Genomic DNA, 25100 nt, shown 5'->3' with positions numbered 1-25100 from the left:
GACTCTGCAGCTTTTGGGGAAGCCAACCCCAGCTAACAGATACAATAAGAAAAATACTCTGAAAAAGGTAAAAAATTGGATTTTTAAATAGGTATAACCCAAACAGGTCAATAGTATATTGCTTTTCATGACTCAGTTTGTGTCATCAGGTTCAGAGGTGGGGAAGGGAAGGTACTTATATTTTGTTAATTATTCGTTAATTAGCCGCGGCTAAAAGGAACAAAGGCCACTGCAAAGCTCTGTATGCTGCCTTGGCAGAACTCACCACACCACCATCTCCCACAGCCTGAGCACAGGCAAGGACACTCCTCAGCCTCTCTTCCTGGGCTGATCACATGGGTGACACCTTCACTGAAGAACAGTGTTTAAGGGCATCAGAGTGACAGTGGTGTCGTTTACTCTGCAGACAAGATGTACCATTACCTGCAATATTCACCAAGTGAGGGCAGCCCAAAGGGAGCAGCTGGCTGGGGATGTATCAGGGAACACAGAAGAAACTGGGACACTTTCAGCCAGCCAGTCACACCCTTGTAAACCACTTTCAACATCAAAGGCATCATTTGCCTCCTGCACTTTCAGACAGGGCAGTTCCAGGCACAGACCCACCCAGTTCAGTGTCGTTGCCACCCTGTCAGTGCTGCACAGTGAGCCTGTTCGGGCAGATTTACAGACATGACAGTGCAGGTATACAAGGAAAGATGTTTTCTTACCTGCTTGTTGATACATAAAGTCCCCTTCTTGTCAGTGCTTACCGCAGTAAGGCCACATTGTTTCAGGTTACTTACTGTGTGTTTTATGATGTGCTTCCTACATTAAAATGTCAATAGTGATTGAAACTGTATAAAATTAGTCTTAATCCATCCTTCTTTAGAAAGAGAATTAGCTAAGGAATAGAGAAGTTGAGGCAGTAAAATAAAACAAAACCCTAATCTACCGGGCAGTTAAAATTCGTTGTGGAAAAGAACATTCCCATGGAAGCCAGGATCTCGGCTCTCTTGCTCCAGGAACCTGGACCACCACAAGTGACACCAGCATAACTTAGAACACTATTTTTCTTTCTCAGTTTATGAATACAATTTTTCTCTCTCGGTTTATGGCAGTAAACACTAGGTGCAACAAGTGAACCTTATTTTTTTGTCCTCCGCTAGTTCAGTGGAGATAACACCCCCCTAGACCACAGTTTTCTTGAAACAAAGTTACATCTCTGAGAATGAATTGCTACACAGGAGCCATTTCCCCCCAACTCTTCTTGCAGCTTTAAAGTTATCCCACTAGGCACAAATGGTCATTTCTTTCATACAAATCTAAAAAAAATAGTTCTGTACAGGCCTGACTACTCGAGAGTGCAGCTTTACTTTGGAATATAGTTTAAAACCAGAGAGTGAGGTTGGTTATTTTTGTTTTCATTGAAGAGTTACTGAACAAGAAAGTGAGACTGAGTAGTTTATTTGATGATGTTTCAGACCATAATTGGATGGATTTGGATTATGTTGACCAAAAAATACAGTCTTCACGCTGTTTTACACCATGATCAGTATTGGCCATGCACATTCAACAACAGCACCAGCTTAGTCATCTTTAAGCTGCTTGATCTTATGCTTATGGCGCTCGATTTCTTTCTGCAGACGCTCAATCTCTTTTTGGTGGTGGTGGATCTCTTCCTCGTGGTGTTTCCGTAAGGCAGAGAGCTGCTCCCGCTCCTTTTCCCTGCAAGAGAGGACGGCAGGAAGTGAAGCCCCGCAGCCGAGCGCCGGCGGGAGAGGCCGGCCGGGCCCTGCCCGGGGCTCGCGGGGAGCGGCTCCACAGGCCCGGGCCCCGCTCACCTGAAGTACCGCTCCTCCTCGGCCGCCTGCTTCTTCCCGAAGGCGCCGCCGGCCTCCCGGATGGAACCGCCGCCGCCGCCGCCCTTCCCAGCGCCTTTCCCCAGCTCGCCCAGCTGCGGGAGAGACGGCGGTGAGCGCGGAAGGACAGACGGACAGGCAGAGGGACAAAGCGACAGACTGACGGGCAGACGGACGGAGGGACAAAGGGACGGACGGACGGGCAGAGGGCAGGACGGACAAACGGACGGAGAGACGGAGGGGAGAAGAGACACTCTCGGAACACCCACCTGGTCGGCGCCCGATCCCGAGCTCCAGCGCTGCTGCTGCGCCAGCAGAGCCCCACGCAGGCCGCCCCGCGCCGCCACCGCCGCCACGGCCGCCATAGCCGCCTGCCCTTGGAGCGCCGGACGGGCCCCCGGGCGGGCCGCGCGTGCGCCGCCGCGGCCCCGCCCTCCTCCCGCCTCAGGGCCCGGCGGCGCCGGGGGCGGGGCGGGCTCTGTGACGTCACAAGGCGGGGCCCCGGCCCCGCGCGCGCTCTTAATCCGGCCGCGCGCCGGGGTCACGTGTGGTGACGGCGCGGTCACGTGTCGGTGGCGATGGCGGCGGCGGGGCCCGGCGCGGGCGCGGCCGAGGACGCGTTCCTGACCTTCTACAATGAGGTACCGCCCGCGCCCCCGCCCGCCCGCCCGCCGCCCCGGGACCTGCGCGCCCTGCGGAGCCGGGCCGCGCCGGGGTTCGGGGGCCGCCGGCGGGCGGGACGGGCGGAGCCGCTATCGGCGCTGGGCAGGGGGTGGGCGAGCGGCGGGCGCCGGTGCGTTCGTGCTCGGTCCGGCCCTCCCACAGCCCCGGTGGTGGCGGGGGACGGGACCCCGCCTTTGGGCCTCGTTCCGCTCGGCTGAGCCCGGGGGGAGCCGTGCGCTCGCGGTCCCTGCGCGTGTGGCCCCGCCGTGCTCCTGCTCGGCCTCGCTGTGGGCAGGCTGTCACCGGGCAGGGCCCTGCGCTCTGCGGGCCCCGCTGAACGAGCTCCCTGAGCGGCCCGCACAAACCCTGCCACTTCGGTGGATGCGTGTTTCTTTAAATAAAGGTGAACATTAAATAAAGATACGTGGTTTGGTTCGGCATAGTACTGTGGAGGGTAAATCTGAACTAAAGAAGCTGTGGTCAGACTAAAGTGGGCCTGTGTGTTTGCATCAGTATCACTTAATGTGTTTTAAGGGCTGCACTGCCAACAAGGGGTTAAAAGTAAAAATGCCGTGGTTTCCAAGGAATCACAGTGACAGAAGTGCTGGAGGTGCATGGGGAGGAGGGAAGGCATAGCTGTAGAACAGGTCATAGAAGAAACAGGCAGAACTGTTCTGCAGTATTTTTTATCGTTAAAATATGATGTTGAAAATACTACTGGGCTGCAGGAAAGGGTAAAAAATATCTGCTGTTAGTGTCTATAAAAATAACTACAGGCTTGGGGTAAGCAAGGGGTATTATGAATTGTAGTACATGACAAAGATGACTGGTGTACTAACAGCATGGAATAAACTGGTGAGGGTGTTGTGGTGGTCAGTTGATACAGATCACTCTTGTTCTTCAGGTAAAGCAAATTGAAAAACGAGACTCTGTTTTAACATCAAAAAACCAAATTGACCGGCTGACCCGACCTGGATCTTCATATTTCAACTTAAACCCTTTTGAGGTTAGTTTGAACATTCTACCCTCCTTTCTTCATTGGTGTATGAGCTTCCTGATTCCTGAGTATTTATTCCAGTAAAAGACAACATAAGGAAAGAAAAAAATTCTCTGGGTACAGATTGCTGTGCAGAAGGTTTGCAAAGGACAGCAGGATGGTGTATATGTGCTCACTGTCTTTCTTAGTGTTTGTTGGCAGCACAAACTATATTGTCACATTTCCCTCATACAACAGCACTGGAAAATTTGGCTGGATACTTTCTGAACAGGAAGGTGGTAGCTGGAGATGGCAGCTTGGCAGGTTCTGATCATAGCTCTCTTAATTCAGCATTTCTAATTGAGTATTTTATTATGGGTGTCCATCCCACTGAACTGGTATAGTAGATAGGGTAAGAAAAGGTCTCTCAGTGGTCACACCAATGAGGAACCATTGGGTAATGGATAATCATGCACTTTATAATGTTTGATTCCTGTTGCAGTCAGTTATAAGGTCTTAGTAAGTAGGAAAGCCTGAGGAAGACAGTAAATAAACAGTATGGTATTCATGTGGATTTGGCTTTCCCTGGTGTTATCTTTGTTGCCTGTTTCAAGCCTCAGGTGCTTTTTGTAGTCCCAATTCAGGGCTGGTCAGCCAGATGAATCAGCAGATTCACTTTGACAATGTTCATTTTTGTATAGGTCTTAGTACTTAAAGACTAAAATAAGAAAACTGTTTCAGAGTGGACTGTAGCTTTCCTGTGGGAGAGTGTTTTTTATTTACAGATTCTTTGAGTCAGACAAGCATACATCTGCTCACTTGTTGCTTAAATGTTCAATAAATGAATTCACAAAACAGTTCCTCAACTCTGCCATATCTGTAAAGTTCAATAAACAAGTGGTGTCACTCATGGAAACCAAACAGTAAACCTCTACTGTGTTCTTTCAGAATAATAAAATTAATTCTTTTAAAGTAGTATGTTTCCTGTCCAACGTTCTGAGTGACCTGACATTGTCCCCAAACCACCATATGCTTTTGTTTCTGTCAGACTGAACATTGCTACAGCACTCCTTGAAGGCTCAGACCAATTTATGGATTGTAGTTGTCTACATAAGACTTGAAAGTAGGAAGGACACTGGCATAGCCAAAGGAATCTAGCATTGCTAAAAGAGGTGTCACAAATGTCAAAAAGATTGTGAAATGTTTCTGTTTTACTGGGTGAAAATTCATGTTGTTGTGGGGCAAGCTTTCTGGTGTGTGTCTCTGTGCCAGTGAACCAAGTGTTAAAGAATCATGGAATAAGCTGGGTTGAAAGGCACCCATCAGGATCATTGGGTCCAACTCCTGGCCCTGCACAGACACCTCAACAATCCCACCCTGGGAGCGTCCAAAGGCTCCTGGAGCTCTGGCAGCCTCGGGGCTGTGCCCATTCTCTGGGGAGCCTGGGCAGTGGCAGCACCCTCTGGGGAAGAACCTTTCCCTGATCTCCAAGTTAAACCTCCCCTGACTCAGTTTCATGCAGTTTCCTCATGTCCTGTCACTGGTCATGAGAGTGAAGAGATCAGTTCCTGCCCCTGAGCTGCCCCTTGGAAGGATGTTTAGGAATGTAACGAATTCTCCCCTCAGCCTCCTCTTCTCAGGCTGAACAAACCAAGTGACTTCAGCCACTCCTCATGAGAGTATTAGAGCTTGATGACAGGAACTTGAAACATGGAGAGTAGCATCTAACTTGCTCTGCTTTCATTGTCTCTTTTAGGTGCTGCAGATGGATCCTGAAGCCACAGATGAGGAAATAAAGAAAAGATTCCGACAGGTATTCTGCTTTTGCACTCAAAGTCTGTGGAAGGGAAGTAGAAGTGCTGTAGGGATTGTGCAGCTGAGTGTGAGCACAAGAAGAATGGTAGTAAAGCTGTTTCTGGGTAGAGGGGTTCTATTTTTGGCAGAAATGCATAGAACAATGCTTGTATGAAGAAGAGGAGAGCTGCAGCAGTGTCCCTGGTCCAAGCATGATAGGCTGCTTTGCCTCTGCCATGTATGTTGGAGCTATTGCAAGCTAATACAGCCATGTATAATCAGCTTCTTGAACTTGAGTTCAAAGGAAGATCAAAACATATTTTTCTCAAATATATGGACTTGGATCCAGATTTTCTCTAAAGTTTCTTTAAGAATTTCCATGGGCATTTCTAATGGCTTGGTTACCTGGAAAAGAGTCAGCCCTGCTTACTGGCAGTTGTGCAACACAGGAAACATTACCCCAGCCTCCCTCTGCTGACAGACCTGCAGGAAAAGTTTTGAGTTTAATCAGGACATACAGCAAAGAAACAGTATTTGGAGGGCTGCAGCCTCCACCTGGATTAATGGTGTGAGTGTCTTTAGATGGGAAGATGCTGGGTGGCAGAGGAACAGAATATGGGCTACTCCTGTATGTGGGAAGTGAGAAAATAACCTTTTGGTTGTTGCTGGCTTCTCACTTCTGCAAGATAATAGAGTGTGATGTTCTCAGCCTTGGGCAGGTAAAACACTACAGGGAGATGTTTTGAATTCAGGGTAATGAAATGAAAAATGTGCATGGAATTGTGCATTGAAGAAATCAAACACCTAAGTGCAGAATGTGGAACAGCCAACAAAGGGGGGAAAAAAGGCACTGCCTGAAGTAAATCTGCTCAGGATTGAAGGCAAACCTTTACCTGGGAGCTACAAACTGGCAGCTGTAGAGCTCCAAAAGTAGTTATTTTGTATACTTCAGCACTAAAGTGGTTTCAGTTGCTGCTCTGCACAACAGTGGCAAAAATAAAAGGTCTATATAAAAAAAAAAAAAAAAATTGAAAGAAACCATGTGGGGAAAGTTTGAAATAACTTTTTGAAAGCAAAATGTGGAGGACGTGGTTTCCAGCCCAGTTAAAGTTTCCCTCGGGATGGTAATGATCCATGTCCTGCATCTGCCAGGTAGAGTACAGGCAAGAGTTTTCTTAAGTTTCAACAAAGTAGCCTAAGGAAAAATGACCACTCTTAAAAAAAGTTTGGTATTTGGACAGCCTTGGGGATGCTGGAGAACTTCTTGAGAGACTGTTTGAAGATGATCTTTTTGTTTGTTTCTTGTCAAGACCAAGGATACAAATCTTTGATGGGGTTCATATCAGCCCAGGCACTGCAGCTGAGGGGTGTTAATTTGTTCCTCTCATCACAAGCTGCAGCTTTTCTTGGACAGCCTGTTTGTTACAGGGATTGTTTGTTCTGTCAGCTCATACTGGCACATACTTGTGCATGTTGTCAGCTGGTTTATCCCTGTACAAAGGAATGTGATCTCTTTGGATTTTTTCTGTCTGAGACTATTTCCCTTCTCTCAAAAATCTATGAAATACTCTTCATCTTTTACCATGATCTTGATAGCAAGATCCTTTTTCTTACAGCTGTCAATATTGGTGCACCCAGACAAAAACCAAGACGATGCAGATAGAGCCCAGAAGGCGTTTGAAGGTAATACTCTCTCTGGGCTGCTCTGGGTTAGTAGTTGCAGTTTTTCTGGTGCTGGTTTAAAAATTCATTAGGGTGGAGGAGGCAGAGGGGCTGCTTCAGAGGTGCTTTAGCTGGGGCAAATGCAGCTGTGATAGCAGCAGCTGTGTGAGGTGGTGGCATTTCAGCAGGTGGCACTAGGTGGCAACAATGGCATTGTCATTTCACAACAGGGACAGACATCTTCATGGGGTTTTGGGATTGTTTAAGAGGAAGAACTGTTTAATCCGTGCATTAGATTTTATTCAAAGACCATATGACATAAATAGAGTGATGGTTTTAGGTGTGGGCTTTGCATCACAGTAAGGTGTTTATGCCCATAACTACAGCTGGTAGGACTGATGCTCCCTTCAGAAGGTATCAGACAGTTCCTGCCATTACTGTACCCCAAAATTCATTCAGCTAATCATGTTATCACTTCCCTAGATGTAGTTAATGAAAAAAAAAAAGCTCAGTCAAAACAGACTTCCAAACAAATGACCTCCACAAATTCTAGAAGCCAAATTAGTAATGCCAACAAGTAGCAGTCTTGTGATGCCTTGTGAACATGACTACTGGTGCTATTAATATTGATGCTTTTTGTTAGCTGTAGATAAAGCTTACAAGCTGCTGCTAGATCAGGAGCAAAAGAAGAGAGCCTTGGATGTGATACAGGCAGGAAAAGAATATGTGGAACACACTGTGAGTATTCTATGGGAACATCCAGAGTTGGGGGTGAGTGGTAATTGTTCGTATTTTGCTTTTTGGTGTACTTGATTGATGTTTAGATCACTAAACTGAGCAAACCTAATAATGGCACTGTGCAGGTGGGCTCCAAGGTCCTCAGAGCAGAAACAAGGCTGCTGTGTCCAGGACTGCTGTTGAGCTCAGTGCGAGATAATTCAGTGAAATTCAGTACTTGAAATAATCAGGTCAGACCACATGATCTGACCTAAATATTTTTTTCTGAGTCTGTGAATGAATGATGCAGTTCAGATATGTGTAGGTGGAAGAGAATAGGTGGGGACAGCAGGAGACTGGGAAGTTTGGGGAATACTGACCTATAAGAAAATGAGCTTGGATTGCATTGGCCGAGAAGTTAGAGTGATGTGGGTGGATTAAAACACAAAAAGCTTGAGGAAGCAGAGATATGGGAGAACTCAGATGCTCTTAACACAAGGAACACTTGCTGTTCTGTTTGTTGTTAGTCACTTGAATATCATGAAGCACAATAAACTTCCTGCTGCTTTGGATGGTTTATATTGAATAAGAATATATCTTTCAAGAAACCAAAAGAGATTATGTTGAAGGAATAGTATCCAACACGGTATGGTTAATTACTACAGTTCATGTGATAGTAATCTTGTATGTGTCTGGGCCTGGGAGGGCTTGGTGTAAAACAAAACATCAATCAAGAACAGAGTTCTTTCTATACATTAGAATAGGAATGCAGAACCAATTAGATACAATTATGTAAGCCCTATAAAATTTTTAAGGCTCTTATTTTTGTTCTTAATCTTCAGGTGAAAGAAAAAAAGAAGCAGTTGAAGAAGGATGGAAAACCTCCCACTGTAGAGGAGGATGATCCTGAAGTTGTAAGTTGTACTATGTTCAGAGAAACTGGAGAGTTTGAGGTGTGTTTTGAGGAATTAAGATTCAAAGCCAGTACAGAAGTACTTATTAGACTTGTTAATGTTGTAAACCCTTACATTTACAGAAGAACAAATTCTGCTTAGCAACTGTAGAGTATCACATGTCAGGTGATAACTGTGTACTGTGGCAAATAGCTTCACTGTAGTTTAAAGAGTAAATATATTGTGAGATCATATAGCTCAAAATACCCTGTTCTTTTCTCAAAGCATGTCTTCATTGCTTGTGCATCATACACTCTTTTTTGAATGGAATTTCTTGTTTTCTGACTGCTGGAACTGTGGCATTCCTGCTGCTGGCAGAGGAACCTGTGGCACTCACTGCAGCGTGGCTAAAATGAGCCTGTGACTAAGAATGGTTTCATCTGTTTTGTTCATGTAGCACTGAGGGACAGATTTGCTGTTCTGCAACAAACCACTTGTATTAAAAAGGGCATGACATAACTTAGTTCTTTTTACTTGGGTTCTAGTCTGGAGAAATCCAGTGATATGAGAGGCTGTAACAATGATAGGTTATTGCCAAACATTGACTTCATTAATCTCATTGCCCATTTTTTTTCCTGGAAAGTGAGTTCTTCCTGTTGATATCACCACAGTAACCCCATAACCATCCTATTTTTCATTTTTCAGAAGTCTCTTGCTGTTCTTTAGTAATGAAGATTGGTTTAAGCATACTGATTTCCTACTGGGAAGCCAATGCTAGATTTTTACAACACATCAAGAAGATCTGCTGGAAAATTACACTCTAAAACAGTGACCATTTTGCCTTTTTTTTTTGTCAAATGTAACAATGCAAGACTGAACCCGAGAATAAGAGGGTTTGAAGTGAACAGTTCTGTTAGGCACAGCCTCATGAATACAAATTAAAGTGACACTAATGTGAGGTTAATAAGCTATTGTTAACTGGTGCCAGGGCCAGAATTTAATCAGCAGTGGTTTATGCCTTTCTTTGTGCTGCTGCTATTGTCAGGGCAGGATAGGGGTTATGTGGGCACACCTCTGGTTTGCTTTCTTCTTAGCTTACATTTGTATGTAAAACAGACTTTAACTGTGTTGATGGGCATTATTTTAAGACTGGATTTGTGTTTTACAGTTCAAACAAGCTGTATACAAACAGACAATGAAGCTCTTTGCTGAACTGGAAATTAAGAGGAAAGAAAGAGAAGCAAAAGAAATGCATGAAAGGTATAAATGATGTTCCACTCGTGCAGTTCAGGCTTTTTTTCCCCCTCGTGTTTCCTCAGAAAAGATGAGGGATCAGAGAGTTTTAGAACAGTCTAAACTGGAACAAACCACTGGAGATCACCTGGTCTGACCTGCTGAAAACAGGGCCTTGGCTTAGATTAACAAGGGTCCTGTCAAGCTGATTTCCTATAATGTGGATTCTGCCACCTCTCTGGGTAGCCCGTGGATTGTAGAGCCCTGTGCTTGAGAAAAGCACACTGAAAATTTTCCCTCCTGTGTTGAAGATGTCAATATATTTTATATGGTTGTATTCTCTTATGTGTACACATGGAGGCCTGCCACAACAGTGAAATGGTGACACAATTCTGCATGCTATTAGCTGCAAAGGATTGATTTTTAGTTTTAATTTGCTGTGGCATGTGTGATCCTGAGCTATCTCAGGTGTTTTGATCACATGCTGCCAGCTCACTGCAAATACATTTCCTGCAGCAGGGTTCTGTGCTGCTCAGTGAGGTGGGAGATGGCTGCAGGACATTGCTTTTGATTACAGGTGAAAAGTAGGGGTTTAAAAACTTAATTTGTACTTTGCATGCTGAATTGCTTATTAACTTCTCAGAATGTGTGCCCTCAACAGTTTTAGAGACTTACCACTAGAGTGATATCACCTTCTTGGATGAAGAAGTCCAGTTTGTTTTGCTGAGCAAGAGAAGCCAACTCCTTAATTGTATGCTTGCTCTCAGTGGGGCCAAACCATCTTCTCTGCTCTTCCAAATTTGAAACCAAATTCTATTTGCTGTGCTATCTTAGGTGTGTGTATTTATCTCTTCTGTAATCTGGCAAAAAATTAGGAGGGCTTTCCAAGATGTTTTGAAAGTATTGCCTTGCTTTTTAAAGTGGATGCTTGTGGGTTCATAACTTTTGTGGCTTCCCTTCTAGGAAGCGGCAGAGGGAAGAGGAAATTGAAGCACAAGAGAAAGCTAAACGAGAACGAGAGTGGCAGAAGAACTTTGAGGTATTCAGCACTTGAACTTACAGAATAGGCCTCAGCAATTCTTGTCCATGTTGCAGGGAATGCCTCTAGAGAGATGAGAGACCTTTTATATGCAAGTCTGTAAGATAATTTAATAGATCTGCACCAGCCTGGGTTTTGTTCATGTGTGTGGAAAAGAGCCCATCAATAGGGCTTTGTTATCAACTGTGCAGGAACAGGTCTAGTAAACTGAGGTATACTATTTTTCATCTCTATCAGCAGTTCATTCTTGTCTTTATTTGTAAAATAGAATTGCTGCTTAGCCCAGGTCACTGGTGACCACTAAAACTTAATCTAGAAAGTGTTTGTGTGGACTGTTAGTGATACTTTCCAGTCTGGTTACCCCAGCATCCAGATCCCTGCTATGGGAGAGCTGCTGTAGGCAGAGCCCATCTGCAGCACTGGTATAGCAGAGATGGGCCTGGAGTGGATGGATCACATGCTGTGAAGTAGATCATTCCTGAACTTGTTCTGTCCTGCTGTGACACCTTCAGCCTGTAGAGATCATAGGTTGGATTTGTGGAGAGATTTGGGGGTTTAGGGGGCTTTTTTTTATGGGTTTTGTTTTGTGGGTTGGTCTGTGTTTTGTTTTGTTGGTTTTTTTTTTTGGAAAGAAGTGCAGCAGAGGCCTTTTTTTCTCATTGTGTCAATGTGATGAGACTTTGAGCAAGAAGCATGAGAGAAGGCAGCAGTACATTTCCCTTCTCTGTTCTCCCTGCCTCCACTCTGCAGCACCAAGAGAGTGAGTGAGGAGTTGAGACAGAGAAAGGACATAGCACATTCTGGGCTGACAGATTAGGAACATCCATTTGAGAGGTTTCTTGTTTCCTTTGAGGATTGTGTAGAGAGTAAGGACTGCCCAACCCAATCTGGTGGTTTCTGAAGCAAGAATCCAGCATAGTGCTTCTACTGGTGTGTGTAAGCTCACTTGTAGTTCCAATGCACTGTGTTGCTCTGGCTCTTCCCAGTGTCTTTGTGTCCTGGCTGTCAGGGACTGCATGTTGAATAAGGGGAAATTGCTACTGATCTCTTGAAACTGGTATGTACTACCTGTGCTTTGGCTCTTGCACTTGTTAACTCTCCACTTTTCCTCCCTGTTGTTCCCAGGAAAGTCGGGATGGTCGTGTAGACAGCTGGAGAAATTTCCAGGCAAATACAAAGGGGAAGAAAGAAAAGAAAAACAGGACCTTCCTGAGACCTCCCAAAGTAAAAATGGAGCAGCGTGAATGATCCTGGAAGCACTGCCCATGTGCAGCTCCTCAAGTCCCTTCTCTGCTTTTAAGGACTCATTGGCACCTAGAGTAAGATTTGCTTTTTAGTAGACTGTTTGTTTCCAGTACAATTAATTATCAGTCGAAGTATTTTTTGTACTCTGTCTGTTTGAAATAGGGCCAGAGAATGACCCCGGCCAGGGCCCCGCTACACGTAGAACACTTGGCTTAGGAGAGTCCCTGCCATTCCTGCTGTCCTGTGTGTCTGCTGCCCTGTAACTCGGTGTTTTGTACTTCACAGAGACTGTGCTGTTTCACCACTTCTGTTTCTAGTTTGAGAGCTGAACAAAATATTGGAAATGCATCCAAACCCTTCCAGGAACCATCTTTCTCAGCGAGTTCAGCTTGGGAAAGATCTGGACTGACTCTGGGAATATGCTTCCAGCACTGTGTAGTGCAGCTGGCCTGCAGTTAAGGCCTGCAGCTTCTCACTGCATTGAGTGGTGCTTGGAAGGAACCTGCCCCCAAGATCTGATTTCCAAACTAAAATCCCAGCTCTCAGGCTTAGACTTCTGTTAATCTCAGACCAGCTGGTCAATTCCTATAACGGAAAATAACTTCTCTTGATTAATAGTTAAGCTGCAATGGTCTGTATGTAAAATAAATTTTTACCCAAATTATCGGGGTTTTTTTTCTTGGAATTATTAAAAAATGCAATGGTGTGAATGGAGTGCTGTCACTGAGATGCTGTTGCTGTTCAGCTTGTTCCCCAAGCTCAGACTGTGGTGCCAGCTCTCTGCCTTTCCCTTTCTCCACATCCCTTTTAAACTGCCTAAGCTGTTCCAAGTGCGGTGTCACCAGCCTGACACAGAGGGGACATTAACTGTCCTCATTCTCTGGCTGGGCTCCTGGCAGAGCCTGGCTGCCTTAATTCACAACCTGGCTGGCACCCTTCTCTGCTGGGAAAGGCCATAGTTAAACTGGTGCAGTTTGGTTCTGTTGGGATGTTTGCTGCAGCTCTGCAGTTGGGAGCTGCAGGGCATGCAGCCAGCCAGATCCTAACAGCAGTGCTTTGTGCACCTATGGGTTGTGACAGTCTTGCCCTTCAGGACTGTCTTAAAAGCCTCACACTTCCTTTCCTGCCAAAAATAAGAGCCAGTTCTTACCAACAAGGAAAGCCCAACATTACTTCCTTGTTAAACAACCCATAGGGCATGAAGGGAGCAGACAAACACATGTGATTTCTTGTTATGAGTGACTCAGGTGGATGCTGTGCCCCTGACCTGAGCGATGGCAATGCCACAGAATATGTTGGGGGAATCCCCACGTGAAACCTGGGCAGAGCAGTGCCAGTGGCATCAGGAAGGAGTGGGTCCCACACGTGCCCAACCACCCTTCCTTCCCAGGCTGAGCACAAGGGCCAAGGAGGGGCTTAAAATGCTGCAGAATGGTTACAGGAATGAGCTGCCCCTGCCTGAAGCATTTTCTGGCTGATGTTTTCTGATCTGGGGCCTCCCACAGCAGAGCAGTGCCCTTCCTGGCACTTTGCCTGATGAATGTACCTATCATGGAAGCCTTGGAACAAGTAGTGTGCTGACCCCAGGCTCTGGAAGGAAATGAGGAGGACAGATCTGGTGAGGGTACTGGCCCCCCTCTTGCTGAGCTGGGACCACCTCTGTGCCCCTGCCCTAGAGCTGCTCCAGGACTGGGCTACCCCATCTCTGGCCAGTGAGGCACCAGGTGTCACAGCAGTGTGACAAGCCCCTCACACCAGTGGAGCCTCAACCACTGTGTCCCTTCTACTGCCTGCCTGAGGAAGGACTACAGGATCTGATGTCAAGCTCCAGGGTGCAGCCAGGGCACGGCTAAGCATGTCACAAGTGCCAAGAGGGAAGTGAGTCACTCACCTGGGAGTCAGCACGACGCCCTCTTTCCTGTCAGAGCCTCTTCCCAGGCAGGAGCACACACACAGCTCAGCCCTGCTGGTGTCTCCACTTGCAGCACAGACCTGGTGGGCTGGGGTCTGTGACTGAGCTGGAGCAGGTGCTCGGTGACCCCAAGGTAAGATGTTCCTTTCCCTTCTGCTTGCTCTCCACAAGCTCCTTCTATGTCTGGGTAACTCAGGCCATGGGCTGGGTCTGAGCCACAGCATCTCTGACAGGGCCAAGGGCTTCCGAGACATCCTCCCAGCATGGGTGTGGGAAGACACTCCTTGTTCCGCATGCCAAGCCAGCAGGGGTGAGGTGATGTGCATGGTGACAGCTGAGTCAGGCGGGTGCTGCTGGTGCCTTTGGGGCTGTGGGGAGGGGGCTGCTCTCACCCAGCTCCCATTCCACCCCTGAGTGACAACGACCCTGGCTTTGCTTGGATGCTGTGAAGCAAGGTGAGGGGCCCTGCCTGGACCTTACTCCTGCGAGGAAGAGGAGGGAGTGCTTGGAGCCTCTCAAGGAGGCCAGGTCCTCATGCCACTCATGTACAGCCCCTGGCTGGGCAGGCAGCTGTGGCAGGAGGTGTCTCGCTGCAGTTGGGAGCAGCAGGAGCACTGTCCAGCTGTGGCAGCTCAGGCAGGATGTGGCTTTTGCCTCCAGCAGAGCTGTGACAGCCTGGGGGTGTTGATCACAAATCCTGACACGGTGGCCCGTGAACTCACTCCTCTGCCCAGTGCAGCAGGGCTGGGCTTGGGAACCAAAACCAGCTGGAGGCTGCCCTGTTCCCTGCCTCACCCACTAACCCTGTCCAGCTGTCCAGCTACCAGCAGTGACATTCTCTGCCAGTCTGTCACTCCCTGTGGCACAGCCAGCAGCAGAAGCCTTGACAGCTGTCAGAGGGTACCCAGGGACTGCTGCTGCCACTGTCCCAGGAGTGGCTTCTGGCCAATGGCTTGGTGTGTTTTCCTGCTGAGCAAGCCCAGCTATGGGGCACATTCCTGCAGGGTTGGTAATGAGGTGGGGACACGCTGTGCTCGGCTCTGAAGTGCTCAGGAGTGGGGAAGGTGAGTTTATGTAGTGTTTCTTTCCTGCAACACAGCAAAAGAAAATTCTGCGCAGTGTTACGTGGGTAGTGGGAACTCACAGACAGTAACACTCAGCACCAGCTGAGCGTGTGCTGCAGCTCCAAAAGAATGTCATGGTTTTTCAAAGACTCATCCTGGCACTCAAGAATGTGTCCTGGGGACTGGAATCGGCAGGGACCAAGCTCATGTGTGTGCCAGTGGCTGGTGCTGTCACAAGCTGCATGTTGGTATTTCATCTTGTCCTTGTTTGCTACTGACAGGGCAGTCAAAGACCCACCAGCTGCAAAGCTGCTCCTCCTTGGAGAGCTCTTTGTCAACACAGTGTAGCTTGCTCTTGGGGAGAAATCTCTGGATATTTGCTTATGAAACAACTGGTTTCTGATCCCTCCAAAATTTACATGTGGTTATCCAAAGCGAGCGTGTTCCTAGCAGGCTGCCTCTAAGAAGGAAACGACCACAAGGACATGTGCCAGAGGCAGGTGGGGCTTACAGGAGGCACTGGGCATCTGCCATGGCAGCATGTGCTGCCACGAGAATGCTGCTGGGTGCCAGACCCATGGGCAACAGCCACTGCCCACCAGTCAGCCTGTGAGGGATTATCCCCAGAGAGGAATTTGGAACAGCTGCTCTGGGATCCAGCACGTACAACATGAAGGACTATCAGCGCTCCTTAACAGCATCTATGCGAATCAGAGTAAAAGAAGTTTATTTTTTATTAGGTTGCAAGTTAGCCTGATGATATTCATAGGCATATTCAAGACTGTTTTTTTCTCAACTTAGCCTTGCAAAGCTGTCAGTGACAGCCGGTGTGTGCATTCCCTGGGCAGGAAGAGAAGGAAATAGTGTCTAGCACAGGACAGTCAGACTGCCAGGAGTGCTGAAGAAGCCCAGCCTCCACTGGCAAAATCCATCTTAATATTGGAGTCAGTTACATGCTCAGAAATCGGCAGCAGGGTCAGGAGAGAAGGAAAGGGGTTCCCAGGTGGGAAGGGAGTAAAAGGGAGGAGCTGCCTGTGGGAACTGTATGGGGGCAAAGGGACCTGCTGATGCAGAATGGCCAAGCTGCAGGGCTGAGCAGAGGAAGGATGAAGACTTCTGAAGCTTCCTCCTCAGCCCAAAACCCCCTGGGCTTTCATTTCCTCTAACGGCTGGGTTGTGGCAGGACAGCAAGCCAAGATTTGTTAAGTGTTGCTACATCCCCTTGGAGCACTCCCCTTGCCCCTGACATTGCTGGCTGCTCTCCCCAGAGACTTGGACTGGCTGTCAGCCAACCTCCATAGCACACTCTTGTTTGGTTTGAGGTTTAAACCCCCAGGAGCAGCCTAAAGGGCAGAGCTGGGGCTCTGTCTCATCCATGAAGGGTCAGGTTCCTTCATCCTTACAGCAGCTGATGGGAAGGGGAAAGGAGGGAGGATGTCTGGCGGCAGAGGGAAGTGGCGGCTTCCATCCCAGCACAGCTCTGGAGCGTCACTGCAGGAGCCTCAGCTCACCCTCATGTGGCTGGACAGACAGAGCTTGGCTGTCCCTTGCTCCTCATGCCAACCCCCAATGCAGCCCACCCTGCCAAGGCTTCCATCCCATGTGGTGCCATTCTATGGGGCTCCCTCACATTGCAGGGGTTCCACTCTGCTCAGGGTTCTTCCAAATACCTGGGCCACCCTGTGCTGTGGTGCCAGCTGTGGTGTCCATGGACTTCAGGTTGTCTTGGAGCTCTCCCTGAACAGGGCTCAGGGCAGCAGGATATGGATTGTCCTGCAGCTTGGAGAGCACTTGCACATCTCCAGCTTGGCTGGAGCTCACCTAGGGATCCTGGGGGCTGCCTGGCACCTGGATTACACCTTCAGAGCACTGTGCTGAAGTGCACACCAGGTGTTTCCCTCTGTAGTGGCCCTGGGAAAGGTCACCTGCACCCTCTGGAGAAGGGACAGGGAGGAGCCAATCCAGGCAAAGAAGCCCAGGCTGGTGCTGGGGCTTTGCCTGCCCCTGGCTGGAGACATCCAGGCACTGGCACAGACAGTGGGTGGGTTCTGGCATGGCAGCCTGCTACTGTGCAGCCCAAAACCTTGGGACTCCTGAGACCAGGTGAGCCAAAGGCAGCACAGAGCAGCACTGCTGCTGTCCACCTTGGCCCCTCTGTCAGCTGTGAGCCCAAACACCAGACTCAGGGCTCTGGTTGCTGTAGGTGTGTCAGGTGAGGTTTCTGCTCTAAGCTCACATCTGTGCTGCATGCAGATGTAAGGACAGAGGAAGGCATGGAGGGCAGGTTGATCATCGCCATGGGGGGACAGCCTGGGGTTTACAGCTGGGCTGAGATGAGTGTGCAGCTTTGCTTGTCAGTGGTGGCTCTGAGCACCCCACCACCAGCATCACCATGCTGAACAAGCTTCAGGCTGCCACAGGTAACAGTGGCCATAATGTGATGGTGTATGGGACAGGTAACAATCTGCCCTGCTATCTCTGTCTGCTGATATCCCTGAGATAAAGGGAGACTTGGGATGGTGGAATCCCTGAATTAGTTCCAACACAAGTCTGAAGGAGACTACTAGGAAATGAGTCTGTTCATATATGAGTTTCCTATCTCTTCCTTTCCTGGAAGTTATTAAGTGGCTGCCATTCATCTGTTTGGGAGGAAGATGCTCAAAAAGTTGTCTAATCCCAAATCTAACTGGGGACACAGAGTGAATTTCTATTCTGCCTTTAGAGGAAAATCCCAATCTTGCCCTCTTTCAGGATGATCAGAAGCAGAGATACTCTGAGGAAAAAGCCTTAAGGACTTTCCAGACCTTTGCTGTGGCTGTCTTTCCTCCACAGCTTATTTTATTTCTCATTTCCTTTGGTGATGTCACACATTTCCTCTCTTCTAGTGACTCTGCAGTCATGCCACAGTTGCTTCCATTCTGGTGCCCTATTCTTAAGAGCTGCCAGTGTGGAGACTGTCCAGCCTCAGGGACGGGAAAATAACATCTGGGAGACAACCAAGCATCCTCAGTGAAACCCCCACCGTTACTAAAGCTGAAGATGGACATATTGTGCTGAATTTTTTCTACTCCGGTAAGTAGAAAATATTCTTTGTATATTTGTGTCACTACTGACAGGGCAGTCACAGACCCATCAGCTGCAATGCTTCTCCATTTGCACTCCTTGGAGAGCTCTTTGTCAGCGCAGTGTAGCTTGCTCTTCGGAAGAAATCTCTGGATATTTGCTTATAAAACAAATTTTATTCCTTAAATTCCTTATTCTTCTTAAAACAAATATATTCCTCTTGGAATATACACTTGCTGATGGCAGAGCTTGCTTGTCTCGGTAAGCCAGTAAATCCTGCCTGGGAGGGCACATGGCAGAGCCTGTGGACCGGGAGCAGGATCAGCAGGTGCTCTGTCCATGTTGGTTACTTCTACCTTCAGCCCTGCATCCAGCGAAGCTGAGGGTACAAACCACCTGGGATTCCTGCCTGGGGGACTGTGGAAAGGCAGTGGCTTGGGCTGGAGGTCTCAGGAGGTTTGGCCAGGTGGCACAGGCTACTGCAGCAGAGAACAGGACCCACAGCCACCCATACCCTCCCTGTGGTGCCTGCTTGCCTTTCTGCTGGCACAGGCAGCACGAACAGGCTGCAGAGAAAGGGGAACTGCCTCAGCAGGACAGGCTGAGGAGCCCCTGCAGAGCGCTCTGAGCCCAGGGCTCAGGGCATTCAAGCACATGGAGACATGAGCCTGGGTTCCTCAGGATGAAGAGGGAATTGGGCATTGTTCCCATTGTGGGGAATGGTGTTATGTTCCTCTCTAGCTGTGCTCAGCAGAGCATCTCACTTGGCTCACGAGAAGGAAAGGACACCTCTCTCGGGATTCCCTGCAGGACCCTGGCATTGGCACAGCACTCCTCCTAATGCAAAGATAGATGAGCTCTACCAGGAGGAGCTGGGGCCAGGAGATGGCACTGCCATGTCCCACAGACCACCTTGAAATCTCTTTGCCAGAGATTTCAGCAGACTGGAAGCAGCCACAGAGCATGTTCTCACACCCACCTCTCCATTTCAGAGCACAGCCCTGTGGCTCAAGCCCACCTGTGCAGTCTCTGCCATGGAGGGGACCTGCATGTTCACTCTCCCTTCCACAACATCTGCTAAACCTGGCAGTCTGCAGACAGTAAAGTTCACCAGAGCTCCTGGGCAAAGTTTGGTGGCCACCATCCTGCTGTGCAGAACCAGAAATGGAGGTGTGGGTGGACAGTGCCCTGGGGCACCATCTGAAGGGACTGTGAACAACAGCTGTGCCCAGGTATTGGATTCCTCATGAATCCTGCCAGAGATGCATTACCTGGTTTTATCCCCCCCACTCTTGGTATACTCAGCTCTGCTGCCACAGGAATAGATCACCTTTAATTGCAAAGATCCCAGCCCTAAGCACCAGAACTATTTGCTGGTGTTGCAGATAGTCACAGCAGTGTGAGTTTATGATGCAGATTTGGAAAAAACCCCAAAGTTCTCAAATGATCTTTGGTAATTAGGACTTTTTGGGTTTTTATTCCTTATTCTAATGTCAGACTAGTGCATCAAACATTACACTCCCTGTGACTGAAGGTGATGAAGATGAAGGTGAGTGAGGAGAAGTACACATGTCACCTGGGGCCAACTCCCAGCACTGCTGGGACTGTGTGTGCATTCTGCACGGACTGTGGCTGGAAGATTGAGCCTCAGGGCACTTGGAACTCAGCACTGCCCAGCATGCAGCTGCCTGGGAAGGTCCAAATCTTGTCACTGTCGTGTCCTTAGGGGACCTGAGAGGGGTGAGGAAGGACAGGACTCTCAGGAAGATGACTGCTGCCTTCCTCTTTCACAGCTGGAGAGCAGTACTGATAGTTGCAATTCTGCGGAAAAAAGGGAGAGGAAGCTCCAGCTCCAGCTGACTTCCCCATTTGCAGAGGAAAATTGCCAACGTGCAAATGTGTAAATGAGGAACAACAGTACAAGGGCACCCAGGATGGGACTCAGCCCACAGAGGCAGGGGGGAGGTGGCAGGTGAAGAAAGGAGAACCAGATGCAGGGACAGGACGAGTCATAGAAAACACTCCTAGTCTAGTAAAAGATTAAGAAGCTTGAGACAGGGCAGAGTAACAGATTATGGACCAAGGAGACAGGGCAGGTGTCTAAGTGGAACCAAGGCATCAGCAGAACTCCTATGGTCATAGATAACTGACAATGAAAGGTGGGGTTTGGCTTAGCAATGGTGCCAATCCATCAGCTTGATTTCTGCTGTCTGTTTCTAGGTAAGAAGAAAAGCTGTGGCAGGAAACTGTGCTTCAGACGTGCCCACTCAATACCATGATGTCTGGAAAGGGCAAAGGAGGTGCAGAAGGCAGTGCTGATTCCTACATTTCATGCCACATAGACTCTGAGTTTCGCTACAACCTCTTCACTATTTTCTACAGCATTATCTTCATTCTGGGCTTTGTTGCCAACTGCTATGTTCTCTGGATTTTCAGCCGTATTTACCCCACCAAGAAATTCAATGAAATCAAGATATTCATGGTGAACCTAACAGTAGCTGACTTGCTCTTCTTAGTTACGATGCCAATGTGGATTGTTTACTACCACCACCATGGAGACTGGATCATGCCTGAGTTCCTTTGTAATGTGACTGGCTGTTTATTTTTTGTTAATACCTACTCTTCTGTTGCTTTTCTAATGGTCATCACATACAACCGTTACCAAGCTGTGACTAATCCTATTAAAGCTGCTCAGCTGACCACCCAGAGAAGAGGAATCTACCTATCAGCAGCTATCTGGATCCTAATAGTGGGCAGCTCTTTGTATTACCTTTTTGACGATAATACTAATCAGGAACAGGTTAACTCCAGGAATTTCACACGGTGCTTTGAGCGCTATGACTCCTCGAGTGGTGTTTCAGCTGTTCTCGCCATTCATGTCATCATCTGCATTCTCTTCTATATAATTTTCCTTTTAATACTAGGTTGGAACATTGTCATTATCAGGACCTTGTTCTCCAAGTCAGTGCATCCACGGAAGAGCGCCCACGTCAAGCAAAGGGCCCTCTGGATGGTGTGCACAGTGCTGGCTGTGTTCATCATTAGCTTTGTGCCCCATCACATCGTGCACCTGCCCTGGACTCTGACTGTTCTGGAGCAGTGGAAGAAGGAAAACTGTCAGCTGCGCCAACAGCTCAACGATGCTCACCAGGTGACTTTGTGCCTCTTGAGTACGAACTGTGTGTTGGACCCGATCATCTACTGCTTCCTCACCAAGAAGTTCCAGAAGCATCTTTCAGAAAACCTGAGAAGCTTGAAAGGGAGTCGCAAATGCTCCAGGCAAACAACAGACACGGTGATTGAGTGCACCATTCACCAAGAGGATGCCATTAGGATCGGTTAGGACCACTCTGTATGTTCTGATTGCACATGGAGAGGTGTGAATTATTTGCTCATCTTGAGTTGTTGACACAACAGAGGACCAGGATTTTACATTTTCTGCTTCCCATTAGACAGAAGAATGGATGTTCATTTCTTCTGTCACATGCAACAGGCAGAACTGGAACCTGCAATAATCTGGTAGCAAAACTCCTTCTATCCAGGCTGGTGTTCTCATGGGCACTGAGAACAGCTCAGATGACTGTTTTAACGTGAAAGAAGCGTGTCACTGAGCCTCTGCAGTGAGCAGCTAGAAGCTGAGTGCACCAAAATTACCCATTGAGCCAGTCCAGGTAGCACCATCCCTGCTCCTCTGCCTGCCCAGCTCTCGCAGTGGATCCAGTATTAGAGCTGTAAGGGACTTCTAAAAGACCTGGAAGAACAGATTGAGCCTTGAGTATCATTGTGTGGCTTTTCTAAGCAGCTTACATGATCCTGTGAAGAGAGTCTGAGCTGATGAAGCTCTTGAGTGGCTGTAAGGGATGTAGTCCCCAGAATTCCTCAACTGCTGTCAAATATCTGCACCTCCAATCCCTTCATCCCTTCTTAGTGACTCACGTGGTCTGCTGGGGTCTAAACTTGATAGATGTCTGGGAGAAGCTATTATGAATCTTTGCTTCCAGATCCTGAGTCAGTAAAGCAGGGAAGGAAGGGAAGAGAAATTAGCAGTGCCTCAGCACACCTCCCCCCTCCCTCCACCAGATCAGCATTATGGCCAAAGGACACCATGGTCTGCCCTGGCTTCCTGTGTGAGGGCAGAACTGGCCAGCCAGTGGCCTCATGCACTCAATTTAGAAATTTCTGACAGACAGCCAGTCTTGCTCAGGAGGCTCCAGATAACAGAAGGCTACTGTCAGCACGGGCATTATGATAAAGGAAAAAAAAAAAGCTTAAAATGCTTCTGTATCTTTGTACTTATTTATTTGAATTAGGGTATAGCCATTACATTATTCCTTCCTCCAGCCTTTCCAGTTCTGCTGCAAATAATTGAAGCTGACTAGTTCTTGATCTACAGCAAGTGAAGTGTTAGGTCAGGACACTTGACAGACAAATAAAAATTCACACACTCCAACAGCACTGGAGGCCACTGACCCAGGGCCGGATGCAGTCCACTGGGACCCAGAGAAAAGTGGTTTTCCATGAGTGCTGAGTTCTGTTACCAGTCATGAGACACTTGGGGTTCCTTCTGTGACCCAAATTGCTCAATCTAGCACAGGAAATTGGGCAGGGAAGGGAACTTACTGGTTTTCACAACAGTTGTTGGTTCTCTAAAAGACCTAGTCTGTTGATGACAGGAACAGTGTAGCTGACCTGTGACACCAATTATTCATGTACAGGGTAGTAGCCTTTCCACACCTGCCGAAGAACAGGAGAGATAAACTCAAATCTTCCCAAAGACAGGACCAATATTTGTACTGCTTTGCCTGCTTGACCTGATACAGGTCCTTCAGTATCCTCTGGAGCTCCTCAGGCAGCTTTTTGTCCTTATTTGTGCCAGTGAGGAAAAGAACTAAGATGTTTATTTTTGTAAGGCCTTTGCCAGGGCCAGCCCTGCTGTCCAGGCCCAGTGCCAGAGGAAAGAGTCTGATCACAATAAGAATGTATTTCCCTCCTACTCCTGGGCTCTGCTCCACAAAAGGCCACCCACAACAAACACTTGTCAGTACCTCATGCTCCTCAGACATGTTCAAAGATGCGCCCTGAATCTGCAGAGCCACAGCACGCAGGAAGGGAGCAGTTTCTGTAATTTAAAAGCCTAAATCTGGCTTGTTGGAGGAATCTGCTTTTGTTTCTGCATTGTTCTGTGGGCATATTCTGGATGAGGAGCTCTCACAGCTGGCAGGGGGGGTCCTGCTTTCCCCCCTTGGCTCCCAGCAATAGCAGAGCTCACAGACCCTAAAGCCCTGATAGATGGAGTTTGGCAACTCTTGGAGGAAATGGAAAGGATTTTTACATGGAAAACTGGCAGATTCATGATCTTCTACTGATTCTTGGAAAGCTTGCAAAAGTTTACAGTTTAGCTCTTTTCCATGGGTACATAACAGGCCTTATTCCACAGCAAGCACTGTGGGCTCAGGGAACAAACATAAACTTGCATCAGAGGAAAAGGATAAGCAGAGGGAAAAGCCCCAGGGCTACTTCAGGAGATGTTACGCTAATTAATCAGTAAAAATGCATTTCTAAAAACCAGGCTAAGCTGCTACTTTCTGTTCCTGGAAATACTTTCTTGTTCTTACCACAGTATTGCATTACTCTGCTTTACCCTGCAATGAAATGGATCCTCAAAAGTTCTTTTAAGTCAAATGTGTTCCCCAAGTGTTTTGCCTTTTAACTTTTCCCACCTTCTCATCTTTCTGTATTTATATCTGAAGGAAAAACCTTGGTACTACACTGGAACAGCTTCAATGCATCTTTTTTTAAAAAAAACCCATCATGTGAACCCTTGGGAGGGGTGAAATTAAAGGCTCAGCAAGGTTCTACCTGCTAAGAGTGAAGGGGAAGAAATAATTTCAGATAGGAAACAACTTTTGAAAAATCTGCTAGAGCCAGACAAAACCCCCTGAACTCTCTGACCTGCATATGGGAAATTTATACAGACCAATTGTGTGGCTGTGATGTGACAAACCATTTTAATGTACTGTTTTTGCAGGGCTAGGATGTGGTTCTGGAGGAGGTGGGGAGGGGTGCAGGGATGGCTTCTGTGGGAAGCTGTTGGAAGTTTTCCCTGTGTCCAAGGAAGCCAAAGCCATTCTGCTCCAGGGCACACCCCAGCCCATCAGTGATGGTGGCAGCACCTTTGGGATAACATAATAAGAAAGGAAAAACTGTTATTGCATAGGAGGAATTTGCAGCCAAAGAAGAGTGAGAGTATGTGAGACACAGCCCTGCAGAGCCCAGCCTCGGTGGGGAAAGCGGGCAGGACCTGCTCCAGGTGCTGCTGGGGCTGAGATTCCCCTGCAGCCCCTGGAGGAGCCCAGGCCGGAGCAGGGCCGTGCCCGAGAAGCTGCGGCCTCTTGGGCAGCCCGTGCTGGAGCAGGGTCCCGGCAGGACCCACGGGCCCCTGAGAGAGAAGAGCAGGCTGGAGCAGGTTGACCCGCAGTGGAGCTGCCTGCTCCTGGAAGACTGATCCCGTGGGAAATACCCCACGGTGGAGCGGGGAAAATTCTGAGGAGTCCATCCCTTGAGGGAGGGAGAGAGCGTGTGATCCCCATTCCTCGCTCCCTGCAATGTTCGGGGAAGGAGGGACCGAATCGGGAACACAGCCGAGTCCGACAAGCCCGGAGGGATGGGCGATTGAGAAGTGGATTTCTCATTACCCTACTCTGATTTCTCTCGCAATAAATTAAACATCTCCCAGCCGGCTCATGCTCATGTCTGCTGTACCGGTGCTGGGTGAGAGATCTCTCCTGCCCTGCTCTCGCCTCACCAGCCTTTCGTTGTGTTTTCTCTCCCCGGCCCGGCTGAGGAGAGCGGTGATGAAGCGGCTTTGGGGGCAGCCAGCCGGGCTGGCCGGGCCCCGCTCTGTTTAAACACCCTTTGGGACAGTGAGCGACAGTGGCTGTGAACCGGGGCACACGGCCCAGACCCGCCAAAGCAGCTCCGCACGGCACCGGCACCGG

General features: G+C 48.3%; 3 protein-coding genes across 6 annotated transcripts; 2 read left to right on the top strand and 1 right to left on the bottom strand.

Moving 5' to 3' along the window:
- Nucleotides 1-1430: 1430 nt before the first annotated feature.
- Nucleotides 1431-2273, bottom strand: ATP5IF1 (ATP synthase inhibitory factor subunit 1). The gene is made up of 3 exons (XM_058856759.1): nucleotides 2111-2273; nucleotides 1824-1936; nucleotides 1431-1707 (listed from the first exon to the last, which is right to left on the bottom strand). The coding sequence occupies exons 1-3, from the start codon at nucleotides 2204-2206 to the stop codon at nucleotides 1569-1571; spliced, it is 348 nt and encodes a 115-aa protein (XP_058712742.1). The 5' UTR covers nucleotides 2207-2273; the 3' UTR covers nucleotides 1431-1568.
- A 55-nt stretch (nucleotides 2274-2328) lies between these two features.
- DNAJC8 (DnaJ heat shock protein family (Hsp40) member C8) lies at nucleotides 2329-12727 on the top strand. 2 transcript variants are annotated; one of them, XR_009279522.1, is made up of 10 exons: nucleotides 2329-2482; nucleotides 3409-3510; nucleotides 5237-5293; nucleotides 6891-6957; nucleotides 7580-7674; nucleotides 8496-8567; nucleotides 9715-9806; nucleotides 10743-10818; nucleotides 11944-12137; nucleotides 12226-12727. XR_009279522.1 is itself a non-coding variant. In XM_058856757.1 (9 exons), exons 1-9 carry the CDS (start codon nucleotides 2420-2422, stop codon nucleotides 12064-12066), a joined length of 747 nt encoding a protein of 248 aa, XP_058712740.1. In that variant the 5' UTR covers nucleotides 2330-2419; the 3' UTR covers nucleotides 12067-12727. The 2 variants fall into 2 exon arrangements, 1 of the variants encoding a protein (XP_058712740.1); XM_058856757.1 differs by having other exon boundaries at nucleotides 2330-2482; nucleotides 11944-12727.
- Nucleotides 12728-13973: 1246 nt separating this feature from the next.
- Nucleotides 13974-24009, top strand: PTAFR (platelet activating factor receptor). Of its 3 annotated transcripts, XM_058856749.1 has the most exons (3): nucleotides 13974-14108; nucleotides 17925-18111; nucleotides 20323-24009. In XM_058856749.1, the coding sequence occupies exon 3, from the start codon at nucleotides 20378-20380 to the stop codon at nucleotides 21443-21445; it is 1068 nt and encodes a 355-aa protein (XP_058712732.1). In that variant the 5' UTR covers nucleotides 13974-14108; nucleotides 17925-18111; nucleotides 20323-20377; the 3' UTR covers nucleotides 21446-24009. The 3 variants fall into 3 exon arrangements, with proteins under 3 accessions (XP_058712732.1, XP_058712734.1, XP_058712733.1); XM_058856751.1 differs by lacking the exons at nucleotides 13974-14108; nucleotides 17925-18111 and adding an exon at nucleotides 19153-19334; XM_058856750.1 differs by lacking the exons at nucleotides 13974-14108; nucleotides 17925-18111 and adding an exon at nucleotides 19368-19798.
- Nucleotides 24010-25100: the final 1091 nt, after the last annotated feature.

The sequence above is a fragment of the Poecile atricapillus genome, chromosome 24 (assembly GCF_030490865.1).
Source record: "Poecile atricapillus isolate bPoeAtr1 chromosome 24, bPoeAtr1.hap1, whole genome shotgun sequence".
Classification (NCBI taxonomy): domain Eukaryota; kingdom Metazoa; phylum Chordata; class Aves; order Passeriformes; family Paridae; genus Poecile; species Poecile atricapillus.
The sequence above is the reverse complement of the archived record's forward strand: the minus strand, read 5'-3'. Positions and strand labels throughout refer to the sequence as shown.